Source organism: Plecotus auritus, assembly GCF_963455305.1.
Source record: "Plecotus auritus genome assembly, chromosome: 1".
NCBI classification, from domain to species: Eukaryota; Metazoa; Chordata; class Mammalia; order Chiroptera; family Vespertilionidae; genus Plecotus; species Plecotus auritus.
Window position 1 is genome coordinate 215,664,911 of NC_137770.1, and position 25,475 is coordinate 215,690,385.

Sequence of the window (25,475 nt, forward strand, 5' to 3'; positions counted from 1 at the left end):
TCAGGATCTGTAACTTAAACAGCTGCAAAATCCCATTTGCCATATAAGGTAACATATTTACAATTCTGGGAACTAGAGTTTGGGCTTCTTTGGGGGGCCATTTTTCTGCCTAGCACACAATTTTAGTAAGTGTGCATTAAAAATTTGTTAAAGTAATGAAGGAAGGATCCTATCTCATTGCTCATTGCTCAGAGCTTTGCTCCTTCCTCATATTAGAGGTTGATTATTTGACTCAATTGTGGTGCCACCTCTTCCAGGATTTAGGTATTCCTTTGCTTTCTTTCTGAAGTGAACCAATAGCTCCACTAAAGCATTGATTATTGCATCCTCACTACTGTTTACTTCTACTCCCACTCCCTGTCAGCTCTTTAATCATGTATCTTCCTTTGTTCTTTGTATGCTCAGAGTATATCACAGTACCTGGCACATCATATGTACACAATAAAGAATGCATAAGTACATCAATGAGTTATCCTTACACATACCAAGATTTAAGTTTTTCCTGGGACAAGTAAAAAAGCAGAATGGCTTGTTATGGGAATTTAAGGCCTAGTGGCAAGTCTTAATGCAAGGATGGCAAGTGATGCTGTGAGGTAGTAGGGCCTTAGGCACTCCTTCAGGCCCTCTCTGGCAGCGAGCCTGGGACCGAGCAGGAGCTTGGAGGAATTGCAGCACCTTAGGGTGGCTTAGAGTTTCACTGAGTCTGCAGGACCTGCAGCATGGAGGAGCAGGTGTGAAGCCAGCCAGCCTGCTCTGCAGCTACACAGAGTATGGCCTTTTGCTCCTCGTGCCTGCAGAGGTAGCCAGCACAGAGATGGACTCTGACCTTGCAGAGGTGTTTTAATTCAGTCCAAAAGTTGGATTTTTTTAAAGACAATATGCATTTGACAGAGGCCCTTTTGTATGGAGTTACTGGGGACTCATTCAAAAATAACAGGAGCCCCCGTCTACAGAATAGTTTTGTCACTCTCAACACAGCTCCAGTCTTCCACCTCCTACCAGTAGGCCCATTTATAGCAAATGAATAAGAAATTTAATCCCTGGTATTTCATAAAGAAGTCTTTTTATTTTTTTGCTTTGGTTGTGGTTTGCTCCGTGTGTGCTTTTTTAATGGCAATGTTTAATAATGTTTATATTGCCTTTCACCTTTGACTAACTTTGCAGCTAAGTTCCAAGATGTGGTTTCACATCCCAGTGTTTGCAGGCTGCTGCTCCCTCCTTCGAGACTGCTAACTCCTATTCCTAGAAGGTATTTCATTCATCTCCATCACTTCTGCTGGGGAAGGAAACAGTCCAGGCGATAGTAGTTGGAGTAATAGTTAATATTTATGCAAGGCTGTGTGATTTACTTCTATTATTTAATCTTTAAAACAACCTTAAGAAGCAGAAGCTATTATTGTCTATTCTCAGATATAGGGGAAAGTGTTTCCCGCAAAATTGGTCCTCAGGAAAGAGGGTGTCCCCTTATGTTTGAGTCCTGAAAAAGCCTGCCCTATGGTGGGGATTACTCTATTTTCACCTCAAAGTAGTTTAAGTAATTGTCAGAATTACTTAATTACATAATTCAGAATTATGAAAATAGGGGCCTGTGGTTTGGGATTGATTAATATTCAAGTATTTGTGGTATTATATCCATTTTATAGACAAGGAAACTGAGACTTGGCGAAGTTAAATAACTTGCCCCAGATCACACAGCTAATAACTGGTACAGCTAGGATTCAAACCCAGGCATGTAATCTTACTTCCATATCCTCATTATTAATCCTCCTCAGAGTCTTTCTTTCACTTTTAAGAAGGTTTCAATCTAGGGGATCGCTGATTTTTTCTTTCCTTCTTGGTATTTCATTCTGAGAGCAGAGAAAACCAGAAGATGAGTATCTATCCAGTCTGGAGCCATGCTTTTATGGATAGCACTAGGAAGCTCTAGTTCACCTGCCGAGCCACGGTAGCATGGGATTCCCTCGGTTACATCCTTGCCAGGTGATCACACGGCCTCCCTTTGCCATTGGTGGGAAGTTTATTATGTCCCTCGTCCGTCTCTTACCTTGGTGCTAGTTGTAGGAGTTCTTCCTCATACGGAGCTGAAATTGTCTAATAGAAAGGAGACCAACATTTACCTGTGTTTGTCTCATCTGATCTCCCCTGTCCTTCCCTCTCCTTCCTCTTTCCTTCCCAATAAATGTTTTTATTTCAGAATAGTTTCAGATGTATAGAAAAGTTGCCAAGATAATACAGAGATTTTTCTATATATCCCTCAGTGTATTGTTAACATCTTACATTACTGTGGTACATTTGTCAAAACTAAGAAACCAACATTGGTCCATTGTGATTAAGTATAAACTCCAGACTTTATTTTGATTTCACTAGTTTTCCTCTAATGTCCTTTCTCGGTTTCACGATCCCAAATTACATTTAGTCATTCTGTTTCCTTAGTCTTATCTGGTGTATGATAGTTTTTCAGCCTTGTTTTTCATGACCTTGACAGTTTTGAAGAGCATTAGCTAGGCATTTTGTAGAATGTTTTCAGGATTTATCTGATGCTTTGTCGTGTGGTTTTGGGTTTGGGAGAAAACAAAAAAGAATGTCATTCTCATCACATCATAGTAGGGACACAATATCAATATGACTTATCACTGGTAATATTAACCTTGATCTTCTGGCTAAGGTCAATTACTCCTCCCTCCCCTTTTTATCCATGGTTTTTTGAGAAGCAAGTGATCATGTGCAGCCTACACTCATGAGGTGGGGATATTGAGCTCTACCTCCAGGTGGGGTGTATTTGCATTAGCTATTGGGACTTTTCTGTAAGGAAGATTTTTCTCTTCTCCTACATTTATTAATTAATGCACTCACTTATTTATATCAGTATGGCATGATACACATTTATTTTATACTTTGGATTATAATCCATTACAACTTAATTTTCTTGCTCAAATTGTTTCAGCTTTGGTTGCTGAGAGGTCTTCTAGTTATCTCCTGTCTCCTTTTGACTTGCCACCATTCTTTAGTATTGTTGTGTTGTTTTTTTCAGGACTTCCTTTACTTTTGGGCACTGCAAGATCTCCCAGGTTCCTCTTGTATTTCCCTACCCATCCCTAGAATTAGCCATTTCCCCAAGGATCCCTGTTTCCTTTTATTTTGGAACTAGAGGCCCGGTGCATGGATTCATGCACCAGTGGGGTCCCTCGGCCTGGCCTGCGGGGATTGGGGTGAAACCGGCTCTTCGACATCCCCCAAGGGGTCTCAGATTGTGAGAAGGCGTAGGCCAGGCCTAGGGACCCCACTGGTGCATGATTGGGGCTGGGGAGGGTCCGCAGGAGGGCTCCAAGGTATGTCCAGCCCTTCTCACCCAGTCCTGATCTGCTGGACCCCAGCAGCAAGCTAAACTACTGGTCGGAGTGTCTGCCCCCTGGTGGTCAGTGCACGTCATAGCCATTGGTCAACCGGTTGAACGAACGGTCGGACACTTAGCATATCAGGCTTTTATTATATAGGACTAGAGGCCCGGTGCATGAAATTCGTGCACGGGGGGGGGGGGGAGGGAGTGTCCCTCAGCCAGAACTGCTGGCTCCCAACTGATCGCCTGCCTGCCTTCCTGATTGCCCCTAACCACTTCTGCCTGCCAGCCTGATAACCCCCTAACCACTCCCCTGCCAGCCCGATTGATGCCTAACTGATCCCCTGCCAGCCTGTTTGCCCCTAACTGCCCTCCCCTGCAGGTCTGGTCAACCCTAACTGCCCTCCCCTGCAGCCCTGGTCCCCCCCAACTGCTCTCCCCTGCAGGCCTGGGTCCCTCCCAACTGCCCTTCCCTGTAGGCCTAGTCACCCCAGCTTCCCTCTTCTGGTGGCTTGGTCACCCCTAACTGCCCTCCCCTGCAGGCTTGATCGCCCACAACTGCCCTCCCTTGAGACCTGGTCCCTCCCAACTGCCCTCCCTTGCTGGCCATCTTGTGATGGCCATCTTGTGTCCACATGGGGGCAGGATCTTTGACCACATGGGGGCAGCCATCTTGTGTGTTGGAGTGATGGTCAATCTGCATATTACTCTTTTATTAGATAGGATAGAGGCCTGGTACATGGGTGGGGGCCAGCTGGTTTGCCCTGAAGGGTGTCCCAGATCAGAGTGGGGGTTCCCTTGGGGCATGGGGTGGCCTGGGCGAGGGGCCTGTGGTGGTTTGCAGGCCGGCCACACCCTCTGGTGACCCAAGCGGAGGCCCTGGTATCTGGGGTTTATTTATCTTCTACAATTGAAACTTTGTAGCCTGGAGCGGAGCCAAGCCTTCTGCTTGCTCCGTGGCGGCAGCCATTTCTGTTGGGATGTATGTATCTTCTATAATTGAAAGTTTGTAGCCTTAAGCGGAGGCCTGTGCCGGCCAGGGTGTGCGGAAAGCTTGGCTTCCTCCATCACCGTGGGCAACCCTAGCCTCCTGCTCTTTCCAGCTCCGTGGCTGCTGCCATTTCTGTTTGGGTTTATGTATCTTCTATCATTGAAACTTTGTAGTCTTGAGTGGAGGCCTAGGTGGGCAAGGGCAGGCGGAAAGCTTGGCTTCCTCCATTGCCAGGGAAACTCAAGCCTCCCTCCTGCTCTCTGTGGCCGTAGCCATCTTGGTTGGGTTTATTTGCATATTCGCTCCTGATTGGCTGGTGGGCGTGGCTTGTGGGCATGGCTTGTGGGTGTAGTGGAGTGATGGTTAATTTGCATATTACTCTTTTATTAGATAGGATATTAGAAACTTAGATCTGACCACTGGGTGTGCTCATTGCTATTGGGGTGTCACTGCTTCTAGAACCTGCTAGTGGACAGAGTTAGGAAATGCATTATGTATAGCAGTCCATGTTGCACACATGTCTGCAGTATTTCTGTATCTACATTTGCTTCCACAGTAAAGCTTTTTTTTTTTTCTTTTGCTCTTATATTTTGCTGGTAACCAACAGTTAGAGCATGATTTGCTGTCTTCTACTTGGGGAGAAAGTGAAAATGGAGCACTTGACAAAAATATAATTTAAAAGCTCAGCCATCCTCTAATTATATCATGTCCTTTTAGAGATAAAGAGGTTATAAGAGGCTAGGTAACTAGATAGAGGAACAGTCAGGATTGGACTCAGGCTGTTTGAGATGGAGCCTCTTTACTTCCTCTGCATCTCATGCCTCTTTCTGACTGATGAGTACTTTTGGCTTTGTATTCAACTCCATAATTAACTTCTTGGAATGCAGTGAGAAGATGAGAATGAAATTTTAGGAATTGGTGTGCTCAGGTATTACCTAACCAATGGAAGTCTGCTGGAGTGACACTACTAAGGGATTTCGCTCTTTGGTAAAACATATCTTAGATTTCCAATTTGGGAGTGATGTTCTGATGGACAGATGTGAGTGAGTGAGTCCTTTCAAATGATTATGATGATAGTCCTACTATGTTTTTGTTTTTAGAACTATCCCTTAAAAAAATCCTTTTGTTCTGGGAGAGATTCGTAGGCCTCTGTAGGAAAAATACTTGAGGTATACACTTGCTTTTTAGAAATGTGTTATAAAACAATGAAGGAATCTGCTTAATGTCATCCAAGGAGTTGGAGATAGAGTAAAAAGTAAAGAAAGAAAGAAGGAAGGAAGGAAGGAAAGAAAGAAAGAAAGAAAGAAAGAAAGAAAGAAAGAAAGAAAGAAAGAAAGAAAGAAAGAAAGAAAGAAAGGAAAAAGAAAATGCCACAAACCCCACAACCCCTCTTTTAACAGGCCAACAACTCGGCTCCTTTGTTTTAAATTGCTTTTGGCAGCTTGTAAAGCAAAGAAAGAATACTTAAAGGTTCCTCACAAGAGAATCCTGAAGCTATAGAACAATTCTAGGATGCCTTCAAAACGTTCAGTGTTTCCTTTGAGAAGTGGGTGTGTTTATACTTGATGAATCGTGTCTTGTCACCATGTAACAGTAAAATCTCTGTTCTGTTCTTTATTCATTTGTACTCTATTCATTCCAAAGACTTACCATTTTATTTTGTGTGATACATTGTGAACATCCAAGATTTTTAGTGGAAATAAATGGCAACAGCTGTTTTTCGTGTACCAGATAATATAATTGTGAACCATAACCTTGACATGATACATACAAATTTTTCCAGGTGTAAAAGTGACTTGACAAGAAAAGCTTGTTTTGGGTAGTCATCCCAATACAGAGTCACATTCCGCTGCTTGCTGCCAACTTCATTCAGAAGGAGAGAGAGTTTTATAGATCTTTCTTTATTCCAATACTCCCATATTCACATGGCTTTTCCTCTTTAAAATAGTTCATGTTCACCGCCATAAACATATACCCTGAATCCCATCTTTCTTTCCTGCTTTATTATTCTCTATTCTACCATCATCTAATATATTTTATATTTTACTTCTTTAGCTTTTTAATGGTCTATTTCCCCAAACTAGACGGTAAGCTCTATGAGAGCAGGGGATTTGTTTTGTTCACTGCTGTATCCGCAGACCTAGAATAGTACCTGAGATAGAGTAGATGCTCAATTAATACTTCTTGAATGGATAATGTGAAAATTGCAAGTGGTGATCATTTTTCCCCTGGTTTTAATATAAATACAAATAGTTAAGTTTTATTTTATAGAGTTATTTTATATTATAGATGAAATTAAATCACACTATTTAGAATGGGGATTTATCTATTCACCCAAAATCTCAGAATCTGTACTACAAATCTGCATAGTGCTTTGTAAGTTATGCAGTTACTGCAGTAATGAAATACTATTTTCACATGCGAGGAATTTTGAAATTCTCTGCTAACTACCACTCAAGAAATTGGTAGAAGAGCTAAAAGCAAAAATGTTTTCAAGGTATTAGGTGAATTACCTTATACTAACCCAAAGATATCTTGAACCCCAAGTGACATTACCCAGCTTGATCCCTTATCTATTCACCAGAATTAGGAGAAAATGGCTTTGCATTATTATATTAAAACAACAACAACATCTATTCAGACTGATATTTACCAATATAGAGAATGTTAAAAAGAATATGCTGCAAAAGCTGAGGTCATTCTTTTGAAGGAGTATTAACACTCATTTGGATATATAGATATTTATTTGTAATCATTTACTTTACAAATACATTAATTTTATTTCAAATTTTTAGTGTCTGAAGTACTTGTATTTTTAATTTTGAAACTAGTGGACACTGTTTAAGCAATATGTAAGATAATATAAAAGGGTCTACAACTGGACTAGGTGTTTTATAAAATAGATCTTTCACCCTAGCCGGTTTGCCTCAGCAGATAGAGCATTGGCCTGCAGACCGAAAGGTCCCAGGTTCTATTCCGGTCAAAGGCACATACCTCCTCAGTTGTAGGCTCAATCCCCATGGGTGGGAGGCAACCAATTGATGTTGCTCTCTCACACTTGTTTCCCTCTGTGTGTCTCTTCTCCTCCCTTCCACTCTCTCTAAAAATCAATGGAAAAAATAACCTTGGGTGAGGATTAACAAAAAAATAAAATAGACCTTTCAAAACAACAACTCTAATGCCAGACTTCATGCAGTATTCTCTCTAGGACGAGACAAACAAATAAGAAGCAATCTAGACAGTGAACATCTAAGCGTTGTTTGCATCCTATGTGATGTAGTGCATAAATTACATCTTTGTACAAGCTTGACGTATTTTCACATTACCAACTTTTATTTCAGAGCATCGGGGAGTCAACGATGCCTGTTGTGTTAAATCAGCTGCTGCCCATGATTAAGCCTTCAAATAAAAGGACCAACGATGACTACAGCCCAGAAGAGCTGTTGGTCCTCTTCATATACATTTATTCTGTCACTGGAGAGTTCACAGAGGACAAAGACCTGGCTGAAACAGAAGAAAAAGTGAAGAAAGCACTGGCTCAAGTCTTATGTGAGGAGTCTGAGTTGTCGCCTTTGCTGCAAAAAATCACAGGTGAGTGCTTAACAAAGATATAATACATAAACATCAGTGATACCGAAAACAGGTTTAAAAATAAAAGCCATTTCAGCCCTGGCTGGTGTGGTTCAATTGGTTGCAGCGTCGTCCCGTATACCAAGAGGTGGCAGGTTCGATTCCCGGTCAGGGCACATACCCAGGTTGCAGGGGATGTTTCTTGTTCACATCGATGTTTCTGTCTCTCTCTTTCTCCCTTCCTCTCTCTAAAATCAATAATAAAATAAAAATAATAACAGCCATTTCAGAAAGAGGATGTAGCCTTGTTTTTTGGAATGGTTTGGAATTTCATAAGGTCTGATGGATGCTAGCTAGCCTTTAGGATCAGAGGTTCTCACTGCAGTATATTTTTTTCCAGTCGTGGGAGTGAAATGGTTTCTAGTTGCTTGTCAGAATTCATATTCCTTAGAGCCATATCCTTGTTAAATTAGCAAAATACTCATAGGGCATAACATCTTAAAAGAGAATATGAAATGTGGTGCATCCTACTCAAAGGGTTTTTGTTTACATATCCTCTTTGGTATTGTCATTTAAAACTTAAAAAAATGTTTTCCTAAGATATTATACAATCTTATAGGATTAAAAAGTTGCCATATTCCAGAGTAGCTTCCTATTTTGATTTTTCATATTTCATTTTGAATCTGAATTAATTAATTAATTAATACCCAAACATCCTAGTAAAGTAGACTATGTTAATTGGGGAGAAATATAAAATTAAATATCATAAAATCTAACTTTTCACTTCTAGTAAGAACTGTGATATCACTCAGAGAGACATTCATTTGTTTTATTCTGTATCAAATTCAATATTTTTATTTTTATTTTCTATAAATTCCAGTATCATTTACAGAAATTAGTATGGACTGAGCCTGGTTCTGTTTGAAAGTCAGATGTTATTAAAACTTACCCATAAAACTTAAATGCTTTAAAAACATACCGAGTTTCCATTCACTAATGGATGTGTGTGTAGGTGTGTGTAGACCTCTCCATTCAGGAAGGCTCTGCTGAGGCAGCTGGTCTATCTGCCAGCTTTTCCTCCTGTCCCCTGTTGCTCCTCCCTGGGGTGCATCAGATTGCTCCCACACATGTGTGTTCTCCTTCTTGCCCACCGCTGACCTTTCCTATGTGTGGTTATGGAAAATGAAACTCTGATGAGATGGAAACCGAATCAAGTTTCCATAGAAATGAGCCGTTTCCTTGCTTAGTGTAGAACCTGTTTGCCAACTTAAAATCTACTTAAGGAAAACGTGTGGAATTTGTTCCCTTTCATTTAGGTACAGCACTAGATGTGATTACTTGTGTTTGGCTATAGACGAGTATTGAAGCTTTAATATGGTTTATACAGTGCTAAGAACAGTGATTTGATTAAGAGTAAAATTGAATGCTACGAGAATTTAATTGGAGGTTATTCTTGAAATGCGTAATTTTAGAAACAGACAACAAAGATGGTGTGTTTTAGCTGAGGCTATTTGGATAGCTTTTCTGTAACATTAGTAGTTCCTTTATTATTTGGGGAATTGAAGTCATGCTGTACAAGTATTCATTTAATATTTGCTCGAGGTGTTTATTGACCTAGCATTTCATTCTTTATTAGTTTCTATATTTATGATTGCTCAGGATATTGCCTTTGCTTGCTTTTGACTGTGATTTCACATTTTAAAACACTTCTGTACATTCATGTTTGTATTAGGAAAATTTGTATGTGTAGCAGTTGAAGAATTAAAAATTTGTGGAATTTTAGTATATTTAAAATTTTTAGAGACACCGCATTTTGTAATACTGAGTATACATTTCTCCCTGGATTAACTTTGCATGTACAGCTTAAACTGGATGGGTAAGATATGGTACTTAAACTTGACTCGAGTGAACTTACCAGAAGAACACACATGCCCTAATCAACCTCTGTGCACACCAAAAGGACTGGACTTCTGAAGATAGACTTTGACTTTGCCGGTGAGATATCCCCTTGTTAAGTAGGTTGTAAAGTCGTGTCCTGAGAACTAGGGTTCATGTTTGCAGCTAGCTGCTGAGGAGAATGTGTAATCTGCACCCCATGATAACAGGTAATAGGGTAGTGCTGAGGCTGTCGTGACTCAGTCTTGTGGAACAGAATGGGATACCCACTATGTACTGGAAGAATCGAATTGCTTTCAAATGTGCTTATTGTGGAACCAGGTTAGTCTGGCTTTTTACCATGAACTTGCCCACAGAGTTGTGCTTATGTTATTCCAACTTAGTCTAAGCTTATTTGTTATTGGGTGGCAGAATTTATTTTATGCCTTGTGCACATTTTGTGGTTGATGAAGAGTTGGTTAAAAAGTATTATTGAAAATAAGCAATGAGTCAATATAAGAATTCTACTTTTTATAAAATGCCATAATTTTACTGCTCTTAACTGTTGATAGGATCAAGAGAACAACACTGTTTCCGGACTTAAAAACCTAAGCATGTTATCATCACCCAATTGCTGAGTAATAGAGCCAGGATTTGAATCCTGGTGTTCAGGATCTAGAACCCACGTCCTTTAACACAAAATTCTACACCTGCTGTAATCTCACTTCCATAACCCCTGCATTTATTATATTCTCTCACTTAGACTTGCTTACACTTACTGTGTTAAGCCATGCATGCTCAACCATTCCACCATGTTCTTGTTTTCTGAACAGTGAATTAACATTTGGTTAATATTTTAGATATTGGTTGTGCACTTGAATCTGTCTATAATAGCTATTTATAGATGTTTCTGTATACCTTCCTATTTTTATGCATGTATCCTCTTTTTTTTTTTCCCACTGAAGTTGATGTTTTATTTTTTTATTTTTTTACTTTAAATAAATCTTTATTCAGATTATTACAATTATTTCTCCTTTTTCCCCCCATAGCTCCCCTCCACCCATTTCCCACCCCACCTTCTGCCCTTACCTCCCCCCCACTGTCCTCATCCATAGGTGTATGATTTTTGTCCATTCTCTTCATGAACCCCCCATACCCCTTTCCCCCTCAGAATTATCAGTCCACTCCCTTTCTATGCCCCTGATTCTATTATATTCACCAGATTATTCTGTTCCTCAGGTTTTTAATTCACTTGATTTTTAGGTTCGCTTGTTGATAGATATGTATTTGTTGTTCATAATTTTTCTCTTTACTTTTTTCTTCTTCCTCTTCTTTAAGAATACCTTTCAGCATTTCATATAATACTGGTTTGGTGGTGATGAACTCCTTCAGCTTTTTCTTATCTGTGAAGCTCTTTATCTGCCCTTCAATTCTGAATGATAGCTTTGCTGGGTAGAGTAATCTTGGTTGTAGGTTCTTGCTATTCATCACTTTGAATATTTCTTGCCACTCCCGTCTGGCCTGCATAGTTTCTGTTGAGAAGTCAGTTGACAGTCGTATGGGTGCTCCCTTGTAGGTAATTAACTGTTTTTCTCTTGCTGCTTTTAATATTCTCTCTTTGTCTTTTGCTCTTGGCATTTTAATTATGATGTGTCTTGGTGTGGTCCTCTTTGGATTCCTTTTGTTTGGGGTTCTGTGGGCTTCCTGGACTTGTAAGTCTATTTCTTTCACCAGGTGGGGGAAGTTTTCGGTGATTATTTCTTCAAATAGGTTTTCAGTATCTTGCTCTCTCTCTTCTTCTGGCACCCCCATAATTCTGATGTTGGTACGCTTGAAGTTGTCCCAGAGTCTTCTTACATTATCTTCAACTTTTTGGATTTTTTTTTTTGCTTTTTGCTTTTTCGGTTGAGTGTTTTTTGCTTCTTTGTATTTCAATTCTTTGACTTGATTCTTGTGTTCCTCTATTCTGTTTCTGGGTCTCTGTATAATATTTTTTATTTCAGTCAGTGTATGTTTAATTTCTAGTTGGTCCTTTTTCATATCTTCGAGGGTCTCGTTATATTTATCGGCCTTTTCTAGGATATTCTTAAAAAGTCTTATAACCGTGGTTTTGAATTCTATATCCAGTCGTTTGTTTTCCTCCATTTCTTTCGTTTGTGATCTGATTCTTTGACCCCGCATTTTCACTGATTCCCTGAGTTGGTAAGGTAGATATTTGTGCTAGGTTTCCAATATGGCCCAGTGGGTCTGCTTCCCCAGTTAACCTGAGGTGGACACTCTTGGTGCACCCCTTTGTGGACTGTGTGTACAGCCTTGTTGTAATTAAGTCTTTATTGTTGTTGGTATCACTGGGAAGAATTGACCTCTGGGCCAGTTGGCTGTAAGGATCAGCTGTGTCTATGCTGGGAGAAGTTCAGTGCTGGAGACAGCCTTATAGGATTAGACTTGCCAAATTGCAATAGGCTCTGTGCTCAGCTTGGATGGGGTAGAGTCTCAGTCTTGGCTTCCTGTCAGCCTTGCCCTTGCGCGCATGTGCGCTTTCAGTCCTCTGCCTTCCCCAGCTCGAGTCTCCGCCTGAGAGTCCAGACTCCCCCCACAAGAGCGTGGGTCCCCAGGGGCTCGCCTGGAACTGGGGTTCACTGCAGTCAGAACTGGGGCTCAGTGCCGTCAGGAGCCTCTGACTCCCTTCCACTAGGGAAAGCCTGTGGCAACCTCCGCAGCCTTTGTGTGCACTGGCACGCACGCGCGTGCGCACTTTCAGTCCTCCGCCTTCCCCGGCTCCCGAGTCTCCGCCCGAGAGTCCAGACTCCCCCCACAAGAGCGTGGGTCCCCAGGGGTTCGCCTGGAACTGGGGTTCACTGCAGTCAGAACTGGGGCTCAGTGCAATCAGGATCCTCTGACTCCCTTCCACTAGGGAAAGCCTGTGGCAACCTCCGCAGCCTTTGTGCGCACTGGCCCGCGCGCGCCTTCAGACTTCTGCCTTTCCCAGCTCGAGTCTGCGCCCGAGAGTCCAGACTCCCCTCGTAAGAGCGTGGGTCCCCAGGTTTTCGCCCGGAGCTGGGGTTCAGTGCAGTCAGAACTGGGGTTCAGTGCGGTCGGGGGCTTCCTTCCCCCTTCCGCCAGAGAAAGTCAGCCAGGCTCTCAGCCGCCCTTCCTCTCTGCGTGCACAAAGCCCCTTTGCTGTACCTCCAATTCTCTGTGAGCTTTTCTTTTTCCTTCTAGTTGTAGAATTTTCACTCAGCCAGCTTTCCTGTGGTTCTGGATGTTGTCCGTTCTCTCTTTTAGTTGTAGTTTTGAAATTGTTGTGTGAGGCAGCAGTTTAGGTGTTTACCTATGCCGCCATCTTGGTTTCCCTCGCATGTATCCTCTTTATTTCTGCATTGCTATAAAGAAATTAAATCATCATTTCTAGTCATTGAAATCTATTGGTTGTCTAACTTTACTAAGACAGGACTAAGCAAACTTAATTTTTTTATTTCAGTAATATCTCTTGACAATAATTGCTTTGTATGTAAAATTCATATTTCCTTTTATATGTTAAGTATGTAATTTAATTTTGACAATTTCTTTTCTTTCTCCCTATTCTTCCCTTTATGGAAAGGACAATGAGAAATTGTAACTGGCAAATCAAAACAAAACTTCAGCATGATCAATGGCAACCTACTACTTTCTTTTTAATAGATACTTTTTGGGAGAGTGGTAGGCAAAAACTCTCTTTTTCTACTCACACAAAATAACAAGGGCTGGCTCTCTGGGTATCAGAGATGGGAGCTGAAGAAAGAAAATTGGTGCCTAAATATGTCCTTTCTCAGTCTTGCTAAGTTCAAAGAGGGTATCAGTTTCCATATACATTAGTGTTTGCATGGCAGTCACAAGAGAAAACAAAGGAAAACCATTTGAACTCTCTTTCAGAGAATGAACTCAAAATGCGAATTTTAAAGATCTGTACAGACTCGGAATGGCATCCTACAGGAAAGCATAGGGCTCAGAGGCAGAAATCCTTGATTCAGAAGTCCTGGCTCTGCCATTTTCTAGCAGTGTGTGTTATGGGACAAATCACCCATCTTTGATAATAATAAACATGAGTGCCCTATTGACCACTCAAGATTTTGTCGAGAACAAAACAGTGTTACGTGTGAGCTAATTTTTGATCCATGTAGTATTGTTAATAGGTCATTTTCCCCCCTTGATGTTATTATTTTGATAGCATCTAGTTGTCATATAGGGCAGTGCATTGTGATGCACACAGGCAGTGAGAATATTTGCATAGTATACTGGGGTAAATAGGCAGGACTCTTGTGGACAGAGGCAACCAGCCCTGGGGGCTCTGGACACTCTAGGCCCTACCCAGTTGACCTGTGAACTGAAGTGAAGCAACAGCTTGGCACACCTGGAACCTATTAGGGGCAAATCAGTGTGCTAAGATTGGTTGTTCAGAAGGTTCTGGAATCAGAAGAAAAGACAAACAAAACTTGCACATGGATTTTAATATCCCAAACTATTTTGGAAAAATTTCTTTTTGGTAAACAATTTTTATATTGCTCATTGATTTATTTTCCTGAATTTTTATACTATATTTAAAGAAAAGGTCAATAGGGATTAGATATATTTAGTGATGTTTAGAGTAAAGCTAGGAAATGAATGATTATCTAAAAATTAGGTGGTTCAAGATAGAGCCATACTAATGCCATAGAAACTGTAACTTACATTTGTTAGACTTTTCTTTTACTTCCTGTTTCTAACTTGAGATTATCAGTTACTATATTATTGCATTAGGATTGCACCTGGATATATGTAATGGGAAATTTACCAAATTAGCTCAACAAAGAGGGATTTATTTTTCTCTACAAGGGGATCAAAGACAGGCAGCAGGACTCTCTCTGGCTTCTTCCTCTCTCCTTCCCTCCCTTCCTTCCTCCTTGAAGGCATGGTTTTGTTATCATGGTCCTACGATGGGCACTTTTTCTTGACGTATTGTATCCATGCTTCAGTCAAGAGGTGAGAAAGGATGAAAGTAAAAAGTATATAGTAACTTTGCTGGTGTGGCTCAATGGTTGAGCATCAACCCATGAATCAGATCACAGTTCGATTCCCCATTGGTGCCCATGCCTGGGTAGTGGGCTTGATCTCCAGTAGGGGAAAATTGATGATTTTCTCTCATCATTGATTCTATCTCCAGACCAGGACCTGAGGTCTGGTTCTGACTCTGGATCTCAGTACCAAACTCATGGAATAAAATATTCAAAGTGCTTGGTACAGATCTTGGTGCCTAATGTGTCATCAGTATATGTTATCTGTCATCATTATTTTTATCATTATTGTTATTTTATTGTTGTCATCACCAATATTTTCATCAGGCAATATCTCTTTTCAAAGAGCTTTTGGTCATTTTAGAGACAACACAAACACAGAAAACACTACAAAACAATGTAATATTATATAAAATATAACTAAGCACCCAAAATGTGTGAATTTTAATGCTGTGATGACTTGGTATTAAATGACATCTATGAACAATGAATTTCAGATTACTGAATTGGGTCTGTCAAATAGAATCCTATATAGATAAGGATTGGGGAAATATCAGGTATTAATAATAGCATTATAACATCTGACAATCCTAGATAATACTGTAGTGTTCAAAGAATTTTCATATACAGTATCTCTTTTGATATGAAAAGAATATGTAAGTTTGAGCCCATAAACTCAAGTATAAAAAATATACCCCAAATCTGAACTCAACTGAGATAATATCTATAATGCTGATTCTCTTTGAGATAATTTATTCACAAATATACTGCTAGTATTTTAAACATGGTTTGGGAGAGAATATAAAATTGTATCAACATTTGGAAATATTGAAGTTGCATTTTTCACTGTGTTCACATTTTTCCATGGCAGTTCCCTCTCTAATAAACTTTTTGTTTTTAGGTAAAACCTAGGTACATTCTTGGGAGGTCCTGTAGTTGCCTGGATTTATGATATGTGTAAGGACTCACATGCATATATTATTATGTTTTATAGGTGGAAAGGTTCTCAATAATTATCTAGGCTCTTCACTTTGCACATGAGAAATCAAGGCTGTCTTACCTAAAATCACCAACCAAGAGCCTGTTCAATACAAGGATGGAACTGGACTGTCTCCTGGTTCCCACTAGAATTCTTTTTACTGGACCAGTGAGCCCAAGCTTGGGCTCATGGACCCCTGGGAAATATAAGACTTAGAGCAAAAGGTTCACTGCTCCATGTGTGCTTTATACACTGAGTGGCCAGATTATTGTGATCTCTGAACGCATAATAATCTGGCCACTCAGTGTACATCACCCATACACTTAAGTATTATTCGTCACATATAAATATGCAAATATCTGTGGTGCTATTGTGATTTATAATATATAAATTCATTTAAAGGTATTGCGAAGGTTACAGAATTTTTCCGTTGTATCTTTCAATTGACAGATACCAAAAGCATAATTACATGGTATCCCCATACTTTACAAATGTTTGAAAGCATGGGTTGCAATAAGAGTTTCAAATTCAAATGCATACAAGGACCAGCAAGTAATATAAATAAGTAAAATGGGTTAGGTTTTAGAAAAACAGCTGTGAAAATCCTATATAATAAAAGCCTAATATGCTACGTGTCTAGTTGTCCGGTGACCCGTCAACTGTTCAACCAATCAAAGCATAATATGCTAATGATATGCTAAGGCTGCTCAACTGCTTGCTATGATGTGCACTGACCACCAGGGGGCAGACGCTCCAACTGGTAGGTTAGCTTGCTGCTGGGGTCTGGCTGATTGGGATTGAGCCAGATGGGCCAGTCATGCCCTGGAGCCCTTCCATGGTCCCTTTCCGGCCCCAATCGTGCACCGGTGAGGTCCCTCGGCCCCTTTCCCTTGGGAGATGTCAGAGAGCTGGTTTTGGCCTGATCCTGCTGGCCACTCCCCTCAGGAGGGCGCCAGACACAGGGCTCATGGCTGGTGAGTGCTGCTGTGGTGGCTCCAGCCTCTCCTGATCGGTACTGATTGGGCATGAGCGTGCGGCAGGCACAGTGGGGCTGGGATGAGTGGGAGTGGCAGGTAGGAGCTGCAGGTGGTGTTGGACTATGGGTTTTGGCCCGATCCCCACAGGCCACCCCGAGGATCCCCATCCATGCATGAATTCGTACACCAGGCCTGTAGTACAATAATAATTAGCAAAGGACATTCAGTCTTAAAGAAGGAGGCAGGCAATAGGGAGTGGTGAGGACTGTGTCAAACTGGAGATTCTCTAATTGTTGCCAGGAGAGCATGAATCTGATATTGTCACTCTATCAATAAATCAAGCCCTGGCCAGTGTGGCTTAGTTGGTTGGGCATCATACCATACACCAAAAGGTTGCTCGTTTGGTTCCCAGCTAGGGCACTCATAGTCAGCAGATGGATTGGGGACAAAAAAAAAAAAAAAAAGGCTGAAACCGGTTTGGCTCAGTGGATAGAGCGTCAGCCTGCAGACTGAAGGGTCCCAGGTTCGATTCCAGTCAGGGGCATGTACCTTGGTTGCGGGCACGTCCCCAGTAGGAGGTGTGCAGGAGGCAGCTGATGGATGTTTCTCTCTCATCGATGTTTCTAACTCTCTATCCCTCTTCCTTCCTCTCTGTAAAATATCAATAAAATATATTAAAAAAAAAAAGGAAGACAGAGAGAAAACAGAAATCTGAATTTTTTAAATTTAAAATTAACCAATTTTAAGAAATTGGCTCATTTTTCTAAAACACCGTATGAGTCAAAAATGTTACTGAAGGCCAAAATGCAGCCTGTTGGTTTCCAGGTTGTAATTTTTATAGGAGATACTGCCTCAGGTACTGATGACAAAGGAAAGCCTTTGAATCTCTACTTTAGGACTTACTAGAAATCTGATAGATCTCCAGGCGGATGAAATGATACTCTATAGTTTTATCAGAAACCAAAGGAAGGGACCTAGTGACCTCCTTTTTTGACTTCTTTTAACTAAAGGAAAAAAATCACTTTTGTTTAAATGTTAATCTGGCATAAATTTACCGGTGAGGCAACATAGGTTTTCTTTCCAAATAGATTCTGTAAAGATACCATCTGAGTGGAAGTAGACTTCTCACAGAACTCTGTTTATTGGACAGAAAATACTAGGAGGCAGTTTGAGTTTAATAAAAGGAAGGTATCTCAGGAAAATAAAGCCAGCCAAAAAGTCCGACTCACCCCATGAGGAGCTTCCCACCTCAAGGAGCAGACATTGGGACTAAGGCAGTGGTCGGCAAACTCATTAGTCAACAGAGCCAAATATCAACAGTACAACGATTGAAATTTCTTTTGAGAGCCAAATTTTTTAAACTTAAACTTCTTCAAATGCCACTTTTTCAAAATAGACTCGCCCAGGCCATGGTATTTTGTGGAAGAGCCACACTCAAGGGGCCAAAGAGCCGCATGTGGCTCACGAGCCGCAGTTTGCTGACCACTGGACTAAGGCATTGGCACTGAAATGTGAAGAGTTAAAATTTGAGGAAGGGATGGTACATAAGTTCTCCTCAAATTCTGGATGGTATTTTTCTAGCTAGATCTATAGCTGTGCTTCCTTATTTGTGTAATTCCCCAAACTTTGGCTTAAAATAATGGCCGGATTCTTGTTACTCTCACTGGAATAATCAGAACTTCACACACTGCTTTAGATAAAATCTATAAATTACCATGATTTTAAAAATCATATTCTGTTTTTAAAGTATTGGTTTTGAGCCATTTTGTTTCCTAAGTTTTTGCTTCTCTATTCCTTCTCACTTGTCCATTGCCCTGTGCCCTGCCCACATTAACCACATATAACAATGAGGAAAGGCAGGTCCCGTTTGGAAAGTACCATTCTTAAAAACACTAGGAAAGAAAGCATAGTCTAGTGAGCTCTCAGCTGGAGTTCACTTGCATTCCCAAATAGATGTCTAAAAGACGAGTCTCTTTATCAACTTCAAATGAGGAAAGAGTTGAGCATTTGTTTTCAATAGGTTGTGCAAGGCAGCTCATGGTATTTTAAGTTCTGCTTTACAATGGAAAACATGTATGCACCCCTATCCATATAAAACAAAGCCACATTCTATAGCCAAGGGTAAAAATCTATTGCAATAATTTGTTTATGACAGCTTTCTTCTTTTGAAAAGTTCAAGTAATCATAGACCATATAAAATTATTATTGCTCTTCGTGGCTGCCACTTTATTATAAAAACTTGCATCTCCATTAGCACAAGACATAGACACTTTGTTTATTATGTTAGTAGAGGTATGTTTTTCAAACAAAGCTTTTTTCATAGTTGCCAAGTACTTTTCCTAGCCTTATAGAAAGTTAGTGTTCTTAATAAAATATGAAGTACTTCCAAACAGAGAATTGTAAAAGATGAGGAGCTAATACGAATTTCTCCTTGTATGCTTCCTTCACTCTATCACCTCTGCATTCTTTCCTCATCTCACAGCTTTCCCTCAGTAATTCATCAAATTCAGAATACGCACTTTTGCAGATTTTTGCTCCTAAGGGCACTATTCCGATTGAAAAACGGTTTTCAAGATTTCACAAATCTTTCCCTCGAGAAGTTGTTCTTTAGACCTTGAGCATTCCTATTGGCTTGGCAATGACAAGGCTGGCGGTGTGGTAAGTGGAAGAGTGATCCTAAAAGTGCATCACAAGTCTTCATGTTACCCACACTTGAACAAAAGTTTTAGCTCATTACAGTAAGTGACAGTGTACAAAATCATGACTGTAGAATCCACACACTCGGCTGAAGGAGGACTTCAGGATGTAGGGAAAATTCACTTCAGAAGGGAGTCTGTCTCATCTCTTGTTTCTAATTTATGGGCTTTCAGTTATTGTGGCATTCAGTATTAGACTTTTTATTAGGAATACACCTTCACTTCACATTTCAGATCTCTTGTTTCAGGGCTGCCAAAGCAAAGCAAAACAAAAACCATACTGTTGTTTTTCATTATGGTTTGCAACACTGTTTGATATAAATAGGGTCTATTTTTTCATCTAGATTTCTAAGATTTCTGCTGGAAACTCTGATGAAGAACATATGTCTGCCCTAAATCACTCCCATGAGAAATGTTGGAACTGTTACATTTAGTTTTACTGTCCAGCATATTAAAATAGTTCACCACAGCACATATTACAAAAAGCTATATCAAGTGAAGTTTAAAATATTTAGTTCATATTTAAAATTTATCACAAACTGTGAAGACAGATATTTAGAGCTGCCTATTATGGTGGCAAACTAGTTAAGTAATTTTGCTAACATATTAAGGGGTCACTACAAATTACTTTCTCAAGTACTTAATTTTTCCATGCCACATCATTAGAACGTCATTCTTAACTAAGACACTGGAATGGATCTTTTTGCACTGCTATTTTTATGTGCAAAATGCATAAGACATACTGTCTATATCATTTAATTTTGTGTCTACACATGATGCCAATAATCATAATTGTGTGGGTGACAGAGATTAATTATTGCTGATTCTTAAATGCATATTAGATGTTATATAAATGTCTCAGTCAAGAAAAAGAAGAAATTGATTGCATAAAATACAGGATAGTTTTCTTAACCACATAGCTATAGGCCAGATAGGAGAGATGGGGTCCGGTTGAAAAGTGGGAGGGGGCCTTATTTCTACTCCTAAATATGCCCTTATCTATGTAACCTGAATGTAAGTCACTTAGCTTGCTTGTCTCAGGATCCTCCTCATAAAATAGGATTTTCTTTAGGTGAATGTAAGGTCCCTTTTTTCTCTTCCATTCTATGGTTCTAGTATACTAACCTGAGTCAGAATACTTCCTTCCCTATTTCTAAATCAGCTCTTCCTCAATACCCCTCTGTCTTTTTCAGGATGCCTCCCAGAAGGGAAAAAATGGAGTCATTGACTCAACTTCATCCCCTGTAGCCCATCTCTACTGGTATTTCCTTGGAGATTCTGTTTACATCTCTCCCAAGATGCTTCTTTATTCTCAGGCACACACTGGCCCGTGGACTTCTCTCAGTATCCCTGACTCCACACCAACCCACTCATTCATCCTGCCTACTGATGGATGCCAGCCTAACATTCTTTAATTTTATATGTTATTATCTATACTTTAAGGTTTTTCCTCCACTATTACAGTCATATCTTCTCATTGTAGAAAATTCGGAAATGTAAAGAACAGTGTAGAGGCCATATATAAATTTCATTTTATTGAGTACCTAATGAAAAACAGATATATGCTACTTGTGGTCTTTTTTGTTTTTTCTACCGAATTATTTATTTTATTCTTAATAATTTAAAATCAGAGCACTTGGATTATTAAGGTGATTAATACTTAATCATATATTCTGCTGATGTTTTCCACGTTGGTATTTGCCTTTCATATTTGCTCATACAGGAAGTTCAGAGACACAGCTGTATTTAGGAGAGTTGGGGCAAAAGCTCCAATGGTGTGATCAGGACTCTGCATCCCAGATTTTCTGCCTTCTAAGTATGACCTCATTCTTTCCTATCACAACTGCCTCTGTGTGACCTCTCATCTTTCCAGGCCATTCCTGGCTTATGTCATTCCAGATTAGCAACCCAGGGGAAAAAATAATCTTTTTTCTTCTAGGGGTTGTAGATCAATCCTAGGAAATGAAGCTGACTTTCAGTCACTGTTGCCAGGAGTAATGAGGTCCCTTTGACCAAGAAGAGTCATGAGTGTTCACTACCCAAGGTCAAGTCTCCTTTCGTCATCATATATTTGATCCCCTTTGTGCAAATATACAGATGATGTATTATAACACTAGAACATATATAAATTATTAACCAATGTCACCCCATAAATTCAATAAAATCTAAAATAAACTAATTTTTTTAAAAGGATGAATCATGAGCCCCTCCCCCCCCACCCACCTACCCCCCCCCCCCCCCCCCCCCGTTGTGTGGCAGCAGGCAGGAAAGTGTGCGGCAGGGATCTGAAGCAGTGGGCAGTGGGCTGTGACTGACAGCCCATCATTGCCACTTAGAATAGGGGTAGGAGTGATTCCACAGTGGAAGGGATACTAGCATACAAAAGAGAGATATGTCCACCATGAGAACATTCACTAATCAATTAGTTTTATATCTTTACATTAAAAAATACATCTTTCCTTTCTTGAGTTTAATATTATATCTGAAATGGATAAAGATGTCATTGATACCTGCGTAACTGCTTCAAGAGCAGGTATGTGTAGGCCTAAAATAACTGTCTGGAATTTTCACGAATGTTAGAAAACAGCTTCAGAACAATTGTCCACTAAAGTAATTTTTAGAACTAAAGCTGCTCTCACCATGTGGATGCCCCTCAACACTCAAGTAGCAGTAACTGTGCCTATCGGGCAGAGCTGTGTAATCTATAATAATAAAAGCATAATATGCTAATTGGACCGGACATCCTTCCGGGACTGCTGCTGCAAGGGCCGGGGCGGTGGCTGGGGCTGCTGCCTCGGCCCTCAGAGCCCCTTGCACGAATTTCGTGCATCGGTCCTCTAGTTATATACACTGAGTGGCCAGATTATTATGATCTCTGAATACATAATTATCTGGCCACTCAGTGTGTATATATATAATATATATATATTAGAGGCCCGGTGCATGAATTCATACATGGGTGGGATCCGGCCAGCCTGGCCAGGGGGAGGGGACATGGGCGGTTGGCCGGCCTGCCTGCTGGTCGAACTCCTGGTCGAGGGGACAATTTGCATATTAGCCTTTTATTATATAAGATATACACTGAGTGGCCAGGTTATTATGCGTTCAGATATCATAATAATCTGGCCACTCAGTGTATAATCCTTTGACTATAAGCTTTAGAAGGGCAGGGACTGTCATTTGAATGGATTTTAAAGCTCCATTCGTGCTTATATGTTCCTTAAAATATTTTTAGTCAGATTTTCCCTGATTACAGAAATCTTACTTGCTTATTGTAGAATACTTGAAAGACCTTTTGCTCTTTAACAAACACACACAAAAAAATAAAAATTACCTATGAGCCCACCACCCAGCGAAAACTACTGTTAGTATTTTGATGTATATTTGATGATCTACTTACTGATAAGTAGAAACTCAGATCCCATATATGCTTCCCAAGTGAAGGTTTCAGGTGGGATTTTGTGTTAAATGTGTCCGCAATTTCTCTAGTAAGGTCATAGTGCTAGAATAAAGAGACACAGGTGTATTGTCATCATCAGGGTTTTAAAGCTAATATTGGAAAGGAAGTTGTTGAGCATGTTAGTGCTGAATTGGCGTTCCAGATTCTGGGAGACATTATCCTCAAAAGTAAAATCAGAATATAAAGCAGGATCTGCTAAGCCTGAAAGGAGGACCATTAGGACCTCGGGTAGGAGGAAAAACATTTAGGGATAAGCAGTTCAGGTACTAAAATTGCAGCAGAAGAAAATTAAAAAGAGACACAAAGGGCCCTAGGCTTTGACTTACATTATTTTATTATGTGAGAATAGAAGATTAACATTTAAAAAGCCAGAAGGAGAACATATGTGTACAACAACAGTGATATCTCTGTGTATTTTAAAATGTAGTTCTAAAGGTAACCAAGGATGTAATTCCCACAGAAGCCTGACATGTCTTCCTTCGTGTATTGCCTGTTTATTCTGTTCTTAGCACCTGGACTGAATTGGTCCCAAACGAAATTGTAATTTTCACCAAACTGTTTATAAAATTAAGCCCCCCTTCTTTTTTTGTTTCTTTTTTCATTTTAAACACAAGACATATGCCTGCACCTTTTCGTCAGGCTCTTGAGTTGTTGCCAACCCGACAGAGAACCATCTGGAGTAGAAACTGATATGGTGCAGTGTTCATGAACAGTTTACATTTTTCAGCATGCAACATGGCTAGGGTTTTAATTTTAGAAGCTGTGGTTTTGTCCAAACTATACTCTGAAATAATTGGACTCTTTATTTCCTTATTTTTGTTGTGGTGGTTAAGAAAAAAACAGTTAAATCCAATCTGTTTTTTTAATGCAGTGATGTCAGATTCAGCGTTTCTATTTGGTACAAATCACCACCTTGCAAAAAATTTAGTCTTTGGCCAAGAAAGGTTTTTTTCCAGGTTAAAATGTGATTGGATACTTTTTAACTGGGAATACACACCCTTTCTGTCAAAGTAGAGGCACAATGTGCCAAGTAAACAATAACGCTAGTCATAGTTCACAGTGTTTTAGTTACCTCTTTGATCTACAAGACGTGAAGTACATGTTTTCATCTATTAAAAGAAGTTAGAACACTTGAAATGTTGTTGCTAGAAACAAATCACACAGCATCAATTTATTCTGTAATTGTATCTTTAATATTATTAGTAAACTTTAATCTCTAGCTTGCTATCCCCCTCCCCACTTCCTCCTTCCTCACTCCTAATCTCACACTTCTGTGAGAATACGGAATTGCACACCATATTCTTGATTATTTCAAGTTGTTCTCCCTGAGAATGCAGAAGCCCAGACAAAAATGACATCACCGGAGATGAGTCCAGCCTTTTATTTTAGAGAGGGATATTAATGACTTTTGACTTTAGAGTGACTATAGCATTTCAGGGCAGCAGCCCTTCCAGATATTAGAATGGAAGTGTTGAAGCTGTTACATATCCAGGCAGCTCCACACAGAGCTTAGATCAGAACAAAAACCACCAGGGTGTATTCGTTGGAGCTTTTTGGTAGGGTAGTACAAATAAAAATCAAAATATCGAATTCCTAGTTACTTCCTCATTGTTGTTATCTTTGTAGTTCTTTCTTGAGCCAATTTATGCCTATATGTATTTTAAATTCAGATTCAATATATGAAAAATCAGGCGAAAATTCTGAGAACATACATACATTTACTGGCTTTTTATTGTGTGTTTCTTTAAAGGACATGGCTCTTGTTTTGCAGTTGGGCAGTGAAAAACAGTATTTTGCTTAAAATAATAGAATAGCAAAAATGGACATGATCAGGCTGAAAAAAATCTGGGTCATTCCTCTCCAGGGTGGGAGGAACTAGAAGCAATTGCCAAATAGTGTGCTACACCCACACGTCCTGTGTCTGGACAAAATGACGCACCTTTTGCACTGGACTGCACAGGCGTGAACAGTGTAATTTTTCTATGCTCACCTTCTCACTCTTTATTCTCTCATGTCCTTTGTTCCAGCCATAGGCTTTTCAGTTCCTTAAATACCGTACACTCCCACCACACTTGAGGTCCTTGCACAAGTAGTTCTCTCCAACTAACTCCCCACCCCGCCCTTTGGAGCTCAGTTCAGACCACACATCCTGGAGTTCGCCCCCTCAGACTCTCCATACTAGCTCAGTTCCCTGCATGCCCATCAGGTGCGGAAAGTGAACAATTTATTGTGTATTTCTGTGATAATTTGATTAGTGTCTGCCTTCCCTCCTAGACTATAAATTCCATGAGTTTTGCTCACCATTGTATCTCAAGCCCTGCTCATGCTTGGGGGCACATGGAAGGCTCTTGATAAGTATTTATTGAGTGAATGAGGGAATCAGAAAGTTCCGACTCTGCTTCAGTGTTTAATATGACACTCTGCACATGGCAAATATGTTGCAACTTTACCAGAGGAACTTTTTTTGGCCTAAAATGAATGAGAAAATTGCATGATGCTAGTGAAGGAAAAGGAGAATGAAAAAGGCTTTAAATCCAGGCAAATAATACATTTAAGAACC

At 40.1% G+C, this 25,475-nt stretch overlaps 1 protein-coding gene across 1 annotated transcript in view; it reads left to right on the plus strand.

Annotated features, from left to right (window-relative positions):
• Positions 1–25,475, plus strand: part of SCFD2 (sec1 family domain containing 2) — a 338,453-nt gene that overhangs the window by 113,525 nt on the left and 199,453 nt on the right. Inside the window, exon 5 of the mRNA XM_080662736.1 lies at positions 7,670–7,919. Within this exon, the coding sequence (XP_080518862.1) occupies positions 7,670–7,919 (250 nt within the window). The remainder of the gene's footprint in view (positions 1–7,669; positions 7,920–25,475) is intronic.